The sequence below is a fragment of the Notamacropus eugenii genome, chromosome 4 (assembly GCF_028372415.1).
Source record: "Notamacropus eugenii isolate mMacEug1 chromosome 4, mMacEug1.pri_v2, whole genome shotgun sequence".
Classification (NCBI taxonomy): Eukaryota; Metazoa; Chordata; class Mammalia; order Diprotodontia; family Macropodidae; genus Notamacropus; species Notamacropus eugenii.
In genome coordinates this window covers 462,360,216-462,374,200 of record NC_092875.1, presented here as the reverse complement: position 1 = coordinate 462,374,200, position 13,985 = coordinate 462,360,216, and the positions used below count along the sequence as shown (strand labels likewise).

Sequence of the window (13,985 nt, the reverse complement as noted above, 5' to 3'; positions counted from 1 at the left end):
TTCCCAATCATCCTTCAGAGAAGCGATCCCTATGGAAAAGGGGCTCATCATCCGCAGTCCAGGGCTTCTTACATTTTTTCCATTCACAGCCCTTTTTGCTTTTCCCCAGCTTTCATTGGCATAGCATGGCCTGAGGGCACACACAGTGCAAAGGGCACATGCTTTGTGTTCTGAACCAAGGCTGCAGTGAAGTTGCACAATGCAACACTGGCAAGTACTTCCAGAAATACATTGGATTCATTATGTGTTTGTGTTTGATTTTTAATTAATTTTTCACAACCTCATGGGGTTTCGACCCACAGTTTAAGAAGCACTGATGCCACAGCAATGGCCACCAACAGGCAGGTAAACCCAAGGTTCCAAAGAAATGCAACTTTCCCATCCTGTCCCCACACTGGCCATGGTTCCAGCCTGTCCCTCAAGCCATCCTTTAGAAAGGCACGCCTTGGGAAGAAGTGTGCTGAAGCCCCACCTTCTCAGCATCCATAGCTACTGACAACCCAGAGAAGGAAGTCCTCACCACCAAAGTCCTTGGCACTGTCAGATGATTCCAAATAAAAGAATAAATATGGTTTTATTAGTGGAAATAACACTAAAGAAGATCTCATTACCACCTGTTTTGCCACAGTACCTCAAGAACCACTGGACATTTCTACTATCTGACTTGTAGCTGAAACCTCCTATATGTGTTGTTTCCCTCAAAGTAGTGCTTGGCACATAGTTAGGGCTGAATAAATGCTTTCTCACTCATTCATTCATTACTTGTGTGAATAAGTTAATTACTCTGAGTTAGTTTATAGAAAATTGCTTCCTACCATAAAAATATGGTTATTACTCAACATTGCCTCGTTGGAAAGGTGGTATAGACAGATTTGTATCTTCACAATTTAAATTAATCGCTTGATGAACTCATTAAATGTAGAGGCATCTAGATGCTTAGAAAATAAAGGTTTAGTAACATCTCTCATTGTTAACTTTTTTGGGAATCACTGTTCTAGCAATAGTGAGTCTGCCTTGACCCTTATAAAGTTAACCACATGTTATCATCTGTTGGACTAGGATCCCCGTTTTCCTAAGATCCTGGAGAATCTGAGACTACAGAAACGTGGAACAGGTGGCGTGGACACGGCAGCAGTGGCAGACGTGTATGATATCTCAAACATAGATCGCATTGGTCGATCAGAGGTGAGATGTCTCTCTTATTTCCTTAAAGCAAACTGTCTGCAAGACTAACTCAGAGAAAAAAAGAGTATAGAGATAAATTAGACATTCCAGTCTTGATTATTAGAGGTCTCTTTGCTATACCTTTTCTTTTGTGTGTCATGTTTGCCATTTTTTGGTAAAGTGCTGAACAAGCAGCCTTTCATATAGTGTTACTGTGACACATGGAAAAAAATCATGTGAAACTTAAATACAATGGAAAGTGATAATTTGCAAAGAAGAAAATTCACAGTAGAATTATCATTCACCCATGTACACTAGCAAGCTATTCTAGTAAACCTGGCAGAAGGAAATTTATTATGCTAAAGACATGATTATATTTACCACTGTGAAGTCAGGGAGCATGTATATTGCCTCAGATTGAAGGAAGGGAAACAAATGAAATATTTTGGTCTTCATGCCATAAAATCATTTTTGTTCATCCATCTGCCTTCAGGCAAGACCATTCATAAGTTGTCCCAGAGAGATGAGGTTGCAAGTTATTTGTAAGTTCTAGTTGGCATAAGATCTTCTTCCTATCTTGCCCAGCAAAGATGCCATACTCCCTATCAACAATATAGATTATGTGGTAATAGCAATATTATTTTAAGAATGTCTTTGAGTGAATAAGTTATTTTATCTCTTCTTAACACACAAATCAACTGGAAAAGACATATGAAGATGCTATTGCATCCAGAGAAAGAACTACTAAATAGAAGTATATATAGAATAATTTTTACATATATGTATGCGCACACACACACACACATATATATGTATACATACATATATATACATACATATATATATATATATACCTATTTGTATCTAATGTTAGCTATCTCTAGGGCAGAGGACAAGAGGAGGGAAGGAAAAAAAGGAAAAAAAGAAATACGCATGATAATTTTGTTGTACATTTAAAATAATAGCAAGATGTGCATAGCAGATTTGATTCCGTGTGCAATCATCTTTCTTACTGTACTAAGTTATGGAAATGCTTGTTTTGTTCCATAAATTAAAAATACTTTCGAAAAGCAATGCAGTTTAAAATCTAAAAATCTTCGTTTTCAGGAAATTCTTCATAATATCTCAGTCAAATCCCTTATGTTTCAACATAATCCCATTTTCTCTGGTTCTTTCATCAGTAAGTGTAGGGAAGAATTTGTTGTGAACCTGAGTATGAGACCTTTTACTATTCTTGGAAAAATACAACCATAGACTTTTTAAGTTTTTTACTTTTTTTGAAGACTGGATCTCCATATCTCACTTAGGCTGGAATTACAGGGCCCCAAATCACTGCTGATCAGCCCAAAGTTCTGTTTCCAATCTGGGCCAATTTGTCCCTCCTTAGGTAACGTGGAGCTCTCCTCAGCCCCTCTCTCTCCCCATTGCCAGGGGCTCACCATATTGATGTCAAACTTAGTGCAGTTACCTGACTGGCTTAACCCACTGCAGCTCATAATTCCAGAAGTCCAGCTGACTCAGCCTCCCCAGGAGCTGGGGTTACAGGCATGTGTTGCCTTGCCCAATGGAATCATTGACTCTAAGAGGTGACCTTAGAGGGTGTCTGCTTCAAATCACACATTTTACCAATAAGGAAACTGAGATCCAAGGAAGTTATAAAAAGACTATTAAGTTGCCCCTCTGCAAGTTTTAATGGAATCTAGTATGGTATTGTGGAAAGCATCCTGGACTAGGAGCCTCCTTCCACTTAAACTGTAAAATGGGAATAATAGTATCTATAGTACCTACTTCACAGGGTTGTTTCAAGGATCAAAAGAGAGAGAGAGAGAGAGAGAGATACATACAAGTAGATATATGTACATGCACATACATAAACAAACACACATGTACACATATATGTGTGTAATCATATAATATATATGCATATATATATAGCCTTGCCAACATTAAAATGTTTTATGTCTGTTATTATTATCCTTATGTCCTCTCCAATAAGCACAAACCATGTGACACTAATTTCTTAAAGTTCTACCAAGATCGGGCATGACCTAAGAAACTCATTTATAATAATGAAATCTAACAGGTAAATTATCACAATAGTAGCTAACATGTATAGAGAACCTTAAAGTTATACACATATATAAAATTAATGTATATATATATGTGAACATATACACACACAGAGTTCTCTCTTTCCATTAATCAACAGCTCTGTGACCTCTACATAAAACGATTTCTACCTGATGCAAATTTAACCAAGGTCCTGGGGAAGAGATGGAAGGAGGGAGGCAAGAAAGGGGCTGCGTGCTAGTGAAGGGAGGGGGGCACGCAATGCAAGGACATGTGAGAGAGAAAGAGAAACACACAGAGGTTGGGGCTGGTTACACGGAGGCCTGGTGTAACAGAGAGGAAGAACGTGGAGGACATGTGGAGGCCAGACACTGACACAGACAGGAGAGGATAAGCCACAGAAGGTACATCCAAGACAGGCACACAGGCCTGTGTGCAATAAGCCAAAGGTCTCTTCTCTCAGTGCTCAGAGTCTAAAGTTTCCTACCAACCCTCACAGACAGCAGGAAAGGGGCATCGTTAAGTCAAGTCCTCCGAGATATATAGTGCTCGTTTAACCCCACTCTGGATGGTATTGATCAGTGCTGTCCATGTACCTTTTATGGGATTAAATAATATGTGTTTTTTATTCTTGAAGGTTGAACTTGTCCAGATTGTCATTGACGGAGTCAATTACCTGGTGGATTGTGAAAAGAAGCTGGAGAAAGGCCAGGACATCAAAGTGCCACCCCCTCTCCCCCAGTTTGGCAGGAAGTGATTTTTTCCTTTCCCCATCCCCACCCCTTACTCTGTCTGCTGGTATGACAGAAATAAAACGTAAATAAATCTCTAGACTGAGAGTTGCTGTAGCCATAGCAAATGTACAAATGTAGGTCTTCTCAAGGGCTGCAATAAAACTCTCCCTAATTTCTCTGGTTTGTCACATGTGAGGGTTTTTTTTGATTGCAGTGGTGATGGCAGTTTTGTTCTTACTTTCTGAAGTCACTATGGTAACAAGAACAGTCCTACAAATCTATACCCAATTACATGTAGCAGGATACAAAGGATTTTTAAGGCAGTGAAAACGTTAACATGTTTAAGGCTACCCAAAGAATTCAGTATAAAGATGCAATTATTCACAGGGCTATAGTCAAGAACTAGTAATTGCCATATATTGGTGAAATCAGGCTCTGATAAAATGTCAGTGGATATCAGACTTGGCCGGGCTAATCTAATAGGAAGATATACTTACGCTACTTCCTAAAGTGCATTCATTTTAGCGTTGCACCAGACTCTGATACTGAATATTCATCTGAATGAAAATGTTTCTCTTTGGCTCAGCCAGGACAGCGTTTTCATAAAATTGCATTGAAAGTTATTTCCTACAATCAATAAGACATCATAGGAACCCACATATCTTTTAATTCTTTTCCACAATGCACTTCAAAGCACTTCAGGACATGCCTATGACCTTAGAAAAGATAGATTGGGACAGTTTGTGGGGATGTCATAAAACTGCTCCCCATTCATGAAAATTCTGTGAACCTGGGATATAGGAATTTACCAATTTTGGTATTCTGTGTTAGATTGAGTAATTGTTTGGGTTATGCTAAATGAAATAACTTTCCATGATTAAATTCGATAAATATGTACTAAGTGCCTACTTTACAGTCCTGTGTTAGGCACTGAGGCAGTTGGAAAGTTTAGATAAAATAAAGTTCCTTTCTACATGGCTCTTTCCGTTTAGTAGGGGAATAAGACAAACACAGATTACTATGACAAAAACAGCACTTAATAGGTACCAGGTTATATCCTAGGGCTGTGTGTGTGTATGTGTTTATGTGTGTGTTTGTATGCATGTATGTGTGTACGTGTGTGTGCTGGAGGGTATTGGGGGGAGGGAATATTATAACTGTTAGAATGTTAATGTTATTAATGTCTGAAGACAGCTTGTGGCACAATGGATAGCACCCTGGGCCTGTACTCACGAAGACCTGAAATCAAATCTATCCTCTGACACTTAGTAACTATGGGACCAGGCAAATCCCAGAACCTTGTCTAAGTTTCCTTATTTGCAATGAATCCCCAAATGGGTATGATTGGTATCAGAACAGGAGCTGGGAAAAACCTTGTCGAAAGTGACCTAGCATATACTGCTGAACTCTCAGTCCTTGAGCAGTTTCCTTGAATGTGAAGGGAATTCTACCACAAGACAGAATGCTGGCTTCAAAAACATCCTGATTGATCTCTCTGACTCATCTCTGCTCTCCAAGTCATCTTCCAAAAGCTGCCAAAATAATTTTCCTAAAGTAAATGTCTGACCATGCCGCATCCCCTAATCAATCAATTCCAGTGGCTCCCTATCACCCCCAAGATCAAATATCAGTTCCTCTGGCACTTAAAACCCCACAACCTGGCTTCATTCAACATTTTCCAGCCTTAGGGCACATTATGCCTCTCCATGCAATCTACTTGCCAGCTAAGTTTGCTTTCTTGTCTCTCACTAACACCTCTCCATCTTCTGCCCCCATGCCTTTGCGTTGGCTATTTCCCATACTTTGAATGCCTTTCTCCTTCCCTCCCTCTGCCTCTTGAAATCTCTGACTTCCATCAAGATCCAGCTTAAACATCATCTTCTGTAGTCTGGTTCCCTCAAATGCTAGTGTCCATCATCTACCTCTCTGTTACCCCTTGGATAAACCTCAATTTTAATTCTTTGGGAACTGTAGTGTTCCATGACATAATTATTATGACAGCATCAGAAGAAATTTAGAATTTAATCAAGATGAATACCAAAAAGTTTCATCACTGGTTAAATGTATATGCTTTCCCATGGGCTGATATTATTTTGTTTCCTCTTGGACTCTGTATTTCGAGGTCTTTAATATATAATTGGTCCTTATTTACTCTAACTTGGGTGTAATCAATTAAAAAATTCCTTATCCTTCTATGATAATAAATTCATTTCTAAAGTTATTATGGTAATCTAAGGTGTTAACCCTGGGTTCTGACCACATTCCCCTGAACACCTTGTTCTTATTTTTTTTTCAAAAAACCTCACTATTTGTCAACTTCCATTTCCTGATGGTTCTTGAGCCAGTGTTCAGTTTATGTGGAAGGCCTTCAGTTCCAGCCAAGTACATCCTGTTTGTCTCAGTCACTGCAAAGCGTCCATGGGAGTGATACCATCCAGACTGGAGCACTGGCTTATGGTTACCATTTCGCCTTTTGAAATAAACACGTTGGCAGTTTTACCTAAAATTAAGGAAGAGATTTTTATGTGGAAGATGAGTCAAAAGGAAGGGATGAAGGCTCCTTTCTTCTAATAAATAAAATTCTAGTGGAGACTCATGCTGTGCAGTTAAAACAGTCACAATGTGCTCATAGTTCCTGTTTATCAAGATTCAGGCTCAATCAATACTTACTGAGTGAATATGTGAGGAGGACGCTATGCTGAGTCATATACATTTATAAACAGATTCCTATGCCAGGGTTGTTTGTGCTGCATTCTGATAAACTTCAGGGAGGAGCCGACTGGTATAGAGTTATGAAGACTGGTGGACTTCTGCCCATGTTCTCCACTAAGTTGCACTCACAGCTTTGTCTTTTTGGCCTTTCTGCAGCTGGCGTGTATCTGCTTATGGCTACCTGGCTGAAAAGAGGAAGAGGGGGAGGAGGAGGAGGAAGGGGATAGCTTTCATTTTAGTATCCAACCTCTTTGTTTTTAAGGGTGAATCAATGTGGAAAAATTCTGACTAAAATTGTGCCAATTTATTTCACAGTCTTAATAATTTTTGAGGGGAGAAATAAACTGTTCTAAAATGCTCATCCTCCAATTAAGTCACAGGTGATTCAGATGTACCACAAGGAAGAAAAATATTTTCAAAGGCCTAAGGAAAATAAATTGTTGGGGGCAGGAAGCTAGAACTACATAGTGCTATTGAGAATAGCTCCCCTGCAATTTTTATTTGTAATGCTTCCAATTGAAAATCAAGTCAGATCTACACTTAATTTAGCAAGGGCAGCTTATTTATTAACCTTTAGAATTGCCCAGTGTACAGCTCACTGGAGATAATAATTCAGAATAGAAGTTATTGGAAAAAGGAGCTGATTACAATGTCTTTAAAAGAGACATGCAGTTCACAAAGGAGAGTTGACAGATTTACAAGTTTAAAGCTCATAATAGATGATTAAATAACAGTCTTGATCATAATAGTAAAGAAAATTACTCTTTGCAATGCTAAAGAGCCTCTGGCTTATAAACAACTATAGACTGTATGAAAATTTTAGAATATGGTGAACAATGCATTCACTTTCTCTTCAATACCATAGTAGATTGTTACTGTTAATTTATATTATAGTAAATTGGTCCATGTTTTGTCTCAGTTCTTACTAGTCGTTAGTCATTGAATGGGTGTTGCCTCACACAAACTGAGACCTGGAAAATATCTTAATTTAGAAAGCCTAAGGACATCCACTGCATCCCAGGCCATAACCAGTGGTCTTGTCTTTTGTCTTGCCACTGGACTTCAATGACCTGAAGGACAGCATGAAGCTGACAGCTTGGCTCAGCCCTGCCTCACTTCAGCTGAATTCACAAGCAAGTCAAGACATTACCTTGTGATGTCATTGGTCCTCTGAGAACAAAGGAGCGAAAACAGCAACAATTCAGTTTCACAGATCCATGTGGCTCCTACTGTAAAGATATGCCATTCTCTGATCCATGTGTGTTCTCATAATTGGGTAATTCTCTTGTGGCTTCAATAGCCATTTGAATATCTGGGCTTTCTACAAAAACAGTTTACAGTCACACTGATTAAGATTATTTTCCTATGGCAATTAAAACCTCTTTTCTTTTCACTATTGTCTTTAAGAAATCTTAGGATTCTTGAAGACCTTCCTCAGTAATATATAAAAAACAAATAAAAACATTTACTCCCAAGGAAATCCTCTCCACCTTGAAGTTATAATGCTCACTTCCAAAGTCCCAAAAAGTGGTTGACAACCACGGTCATTAAGATACTCAGGAGTCACATTTCAAAGAAGATTCAAGATATACTTATAGGAAATATCTCTTAAATGACCATCTTCTAGGAATATGCTAAATATGATCCCTTCCCCCCAAAACGTTCAGTGTTAGTGGTTTCCCAGAGTCTCATCTGGCCAAACAAACACTTCCAAAAAGTAAACCCTAAAGTAAAACCTCATCTCAGAGTATTTATACATTTTTTTAGAGCCAGAGGGCATCACAACCCTTGAGAACCAGTACTTCATTAACAAAAAGCATGGACATTCCTACAAATCTTCCCTAATCAAACTCCCCTTAAAGGGCAAGCCCATTAATGGGTGGAGAAGATCTTCCAATTAAGAAGCAAAATTATATTAACAATAAGCAAAAATGCATTATCAATATATCAGTTCAGTTTAAAAAAACAGGGTGTATGTGGGGAAACAACAGCTATTCATTCAGGTTTTCAATAAATGTACCAGGTATAACTTACCAGGTATTATGCTAGACCAGTTATTGAGATTGTGAAGACTGAGATTCAGTGTCCTGGATGTTCAGCCAGCCATAGGAGAAAGGTAATGGCTTCAAAACAAATGAAAATAACATCCAGAGGAAGAACATAATATGAAAATAAAATGTTACAGGCTTATAGTAAAGATCAAATCAGAGTCTATGAATGCACTTCATAAAGCGTAAAGTCCTATATTAATGAAGTCATTTAGAACCTGTTTATTTCCCTTCTTGCTCCACACCAAAGGCAGTAAAGAAAAATCCTGTAATCAAAATACCATAGGGCAATGAGCAAGACTAAGAAAAATAAAAGAAATTAAAGTCTTTAAGCGGATGAAAGAAAGCAAGAATAGAGAAAGGGAATCTTACAGAGATGTAGGCAGTGACACCTGTACCACAAGCCTTTCCTAGCTCTCCTACTCCTAATGATCTTGTTTGATATATCCTTCTTGCTCTTCTGGGCTTATACAAATTCTTCAAGGATTATTTCAAATCCCACCTATGCCTTGGAGACTTCTCCAACTGCTTGGAAATTCTTTAATATTTCTTATCTGCCCCAGACTTGGTTATACACTGATATTGTCATATAATTATGTCGTATGTGTTATCTCTCTAATGAGATTATACATTCTACAAGGGCAGGTACTATACACTATACTTTTATATCCCCACTAGGTCTAGCACAGTGTTGAACACTAAGTAGTACTCAATGAATACTTATTGATTTGCCAAGAAAGAATAAAATTAAAGGCTTGGATTTAGAGTCTTCTTTTGTTGTTGTTGCATTGATGTGTCCAGTCTGACCCTTTGTGATCCCATGGACCAACTGTCCATGAGTTTTTTTTCTTTTTTTGGCAAAAACACTAGAGTAGTTTGCTGTTTCCCTCTCCAAACTTGGGCAAGTTACTTCTTAGAAAACAGCTTCCTCATTTGAATTTGAGATTATTTTAGGATCTCTTTCACCCCAAAATTCTAGTATTCTATAAAATTTCTGGCAATGGAAATTCACATAAAGTATGCCAGCCTAGTGAAATTCATGTTGGAATCTAGCATGAAAAGCAGTATTTCCCAGGGGACTGAGTATTGGCCTTTAAATTACGTAGGTTCAGATTCTTAGTCAATTGCTGTGTTATTATGGAGAAGCCACTGAACCTCTCAGTTCCTCACTTTCATCATGTTTAAAATGGATATAATATTTGTACCACTTACCTTACATGGGCATTTATAAGGACAGTGCTATGTAAATATTATAGCTACATAATTGAGATTTATTACTATAGAACTTTGACTAAAGTGCTAGCAATTAAGACATCAGATTCACATTCTGAAGACACCTGAAAACAAAATATTGACTTTGTGGATTATAAGAATCAATAGAAATACAACACAAGCAAATAGGGACAAAAATTGTGTTTGAAAACAAAGATGATTCTGTATAGTGCCCCATTCATATAAAATATTCAATTAGACTTTAGCAAATAGAAACTGTCAACATATTATGATTACTCTGACTTGGGGGACATAATAAGAAACTGTCATTTTACCGAGTAAAATAAAAAGTCCTGTTTGCATATCTTCCAGTGTTGACTCATTTGAGTGATGTTCCTTTTAAGGGCTGTGCAATCTGAGAAATCTGTGATCCTATGATATTTACATACTCAGGAAGCAGTGGCTCAGCTAAGGCTAGAATACACAGAATCTCCAACAAATTCCTGTATGTTCTTATGCTCTCTTGTTCCTCTACATAGATATGAATTTATAAAATATGTTTTTCTAATTCAGTAGGCATAACCATATAGCTGCCAACACACACATATATACATGTACATGTACATGTATATATGTGTGTATACATGTGTTTATGTGTGTATATGTATATCTTTTTTTAATAAATTTATTTTCAGTTTTCAACATTCACTTCCCCAAAATTTTGAATTTCAAATTTTCTCCCCATCTCCCCCCTACCCCCACCCCAGGACAGCATGTATTCTGATTGCCCTTTCCTCCACTCTGCTATCCCTTCTATCACTTCCCCCTCATGCCTTTCTCTTCTATTTTTCTGTAGGGTAAGATAGATTTCTATACCCCATTGCCTATATATCTTATTTCCTAGTTGCATGCAAAAACAACCTCTCACATTCATTTCAAAATCTTTTGAGTTCCACATTCTCTCCCTTCCCCCCTCCTCACCCACCCTCATTGAGAAGGCAAGCAATTTGATATAGGTTATACATATGTGGTCATGCAAAAGACCTCCATAACAGTCATGTTGTGAAAGACTAACTATACTTCCCTCTATCCTATCCCATCTTCCATTTATTCATTTCTCTCCTTTGACCCATCCCTCTGCAAAAGTGCTTGTTTCTGACTACCCCTTCCCTCAATTCACTGTCCCTTCCATTATCCCCCCTCTTTTATTCCCTTCCTCCCTGCTTTTTACCCTGCTTTCTATAGGATAAAACTAACTTCCATGCTCAATTGAGTGTGTATTCTCTACTGAAGCCAAATCCAATGAAAAAAAGGCTCATCTATTCACTCTCACCTTCCCCTTCCTTCCCTCCATTGCAAAAGCTCTTTCTTGCCTCATTTATGTAAGATGATTAACTACATTCTACTTCTCTCTTTCTCTTTCTCCTAGTACATTCCTCTCAACCATTAATTTTCTTTTATTGATATCATCCTTTCATATTCAGCTCACCCTGTGTCCTCTATCTCTGTCTCTTTGTCTCTCTCTGTCTCTCTGTCTCTCTCTCTCTAAATATATACACATATACACATATATGTACATATTTACATAGATACATACATATTCCTTCTAACTACCCTAATACTGAGAAAGGTCTCATGAGTTACAAATAGCATCTTTCCATGTAGAAATGTAAACAGTTCAACTTTAATAAATCCCTTCTGGTTTCTCTTTCCTTTTTATCTTGATTCTCTTGATTATTGTATTTGAAAGTCAAATTTTCTATTCAGCTCTGGTCTTTTCCTTGGAACATGACTAAGGTGAAAATGTATTTAATAGGATTATATGTGTAGAACCTATATAAAATTGTATGCCATCTCAGGGAGGGAATGCGGAGAAAGGGGGGAAGGAGGGGCAGGGAGGGGAAAAAGTCTAAGATACATGGAAGTAATTGTAGAACACTGAAAACAAATAAAATAATTTTATTAAAAAAACCAAGAAGCTTGGAAGTCCTCTGTTTCATTGAAGTTACATTTTTTTCCCCTGAAGTATTATACTCAGTTTCACTGGGTAGGTGATTCTTGGTTTTAATCCTATTTCATTTGACCTCTGGAATATCATATTCTAAACCCTCTGATCCCTCAGTGTAGAAGCTCCTAAATCTTGTGTTATCCTGATTGTGTTTCCACAGTACTTGAATTGTTTCTTTCTAATTGTTTGCAATATTTTCTCCTTGACCTGGGAACTCTGGAATTCAGCTACAATATTAATAATACTACTATTATTATTACTATTTTCCTTTTGGGATCTCTTTCAGGAGATTATCATGGATTCTTTCTACTTCTATTTTACCTTCTGGTTCTAGAATATCAGAACAGTTTTCCTTGATAATTTTTTTGAAAGAAGGTGTGTAGGCTCTTTTTTTGATCATGGCTTTCAAGTAGTCCAATAATTTTAAAATTATCACTCCTGGATCCATTTTCCAGGTCAGTTGTGTGCCCAGTGAGACATTTCACATTGTCTTCTATTTTTTCATTCTTTTGGTTTTGTTTTATAATTTATTTCTCATAAAGTCATTCGTTTCTATTTGTTCCATTCTAATTTTTAAAGAATTACTTTCTTTAGTGATCTTTTGGACCTCTCTTCCCATTCGACCCATTCTACTTTTTAAGGCATTCTCCTCATTGGCTTTTTGGACCTCTTTTGCCATTTTGGTTAGTTTAATTTTAAAGGTATTATTTTATTCAGCATTTTTTCCTTTAGCAAGCTGTGGACTCATTTTTCATGATTTTCTTGCATCACTCTCATTTCTCTTCCCAATTTTTCTTCTACTTTTCTTATTTGATTTTCAAAATCCTTTTTAAGCTCTTCCACAGTTTGAGACCAATTCATATTTTTCTTAGAGGCTTTGGATGCAAGAACTTTGACTTTGTTATCTTCTTCTGGCTGTGTGTTTTGATCTTCCTTGTCATCAATGATGTAAGAAAACACCTCTTCACTGGAAAAGTAAGAATCTATAGTCTATTTCTTTTCCTCATTTGCTCATTTTCCCAGCCAATTACTTAGCTTTTGAGCTTTGTTAAGTGGAGGTCACCAGAAGAAGCCTCCACTTCAGCAGTGGCTTCAGCTGCCCTGGGTCTGGGACTGGGACTGGGGCCAGATTGCGTTCCCCTCGCAGCCATGTGAGAGATCCTTCCCATGGTGACCTGCACTGTTAGAAGAACTTTCTTCTTCTATAATTTCTTTATATTAATGAAATCACAGGTCAGTCTCTATTTTAATTTGCTTGAAAGGAAACTAGTACATGAAATTACACAAACATTTAGTGCAAATCTATCTTTTAAATTCCATATATATTAGTTGCTTATAGAAAAATGTGTGAGAAAAAATAGTTCAATATGACTGATAGAACAAAATAACAAATGAATAAAATAATGTCCACGCTATTTTGAGGAGCCAAAATCTCATCACTATGGCTATTTCCTCCATTGGTGTAGACTGCAAAGTATCTATCCTTTTCTTTCCTCATTGCTATTCTCGTCCATACCTTTCCACAAATTCTCCAAGCAGCACATATGATGATGGAAGGTCTTTGATATCCTTCAATATTCTATTTATACCATGGTAACCCTCAGGCTATGCCTCTTATGTAATCCCTTCTTTATGCTATGCAATCCTCTCACCTCTTACTGTACTTAGATATCTTTTAAGTCACTTCTTACATTCGAGTCATCATTGGTAGCATGCTACAATTTATTTGCACCTGTCATACATATTTCTCTCATCTTCTGGGTAAATGGCAATTGTGATTCTTCTGAAAGGTGGAATTCCATAATGCTTGGCGATATGACATCCTCAGAATATTAGCACAAAAGCATGTCTAATGGTGGGGGCAGTTTAGAATCACTGAAACCTCTGCATAATTTCTCAGTCCTTGGATGATTGTTAAACTTCCTTCCAAATCTAAGATCCCCGATGGTGAATTTTTGTTTGGTTTTTGCTGAATTAAAAAAATTAAGTTAAGTTTCTAAAGCATAGATTAGATAAGAAGCAGTTCCCCAGAAAATG

The 13,985-nt window shown here is 37.4% G+C and overlaps 1 protein-coding gene across 1 annotated transcript in view; it reads left to right on the top strand.

Moving 5' to 3' along the window:
- Positions 1-4,144, top strand: part of CKMT2 (creatine kinase, mitochondrial 2) — a 53,225-nt gene extending 49,081 nt beyond the window's left edge. The window contains exons 9-10 of the mRNA XM_072606254.1: positions 1,060-1,185; positions 3,872-4,144. Of these exons, the coding sequence (XP_072462355.1) occupies positions 1,060-1,185; positions 3,872-3,991 (246 nt within the window). The 3' untranslated portion in view covers positions 3,992-4,144. The remainder of the gene's footprint in view (positions 1-1,059; positions 1,186-3,871) is intronic.
- Positions 4,145-13,985: the final 9,841 nt, after the last annotated feature.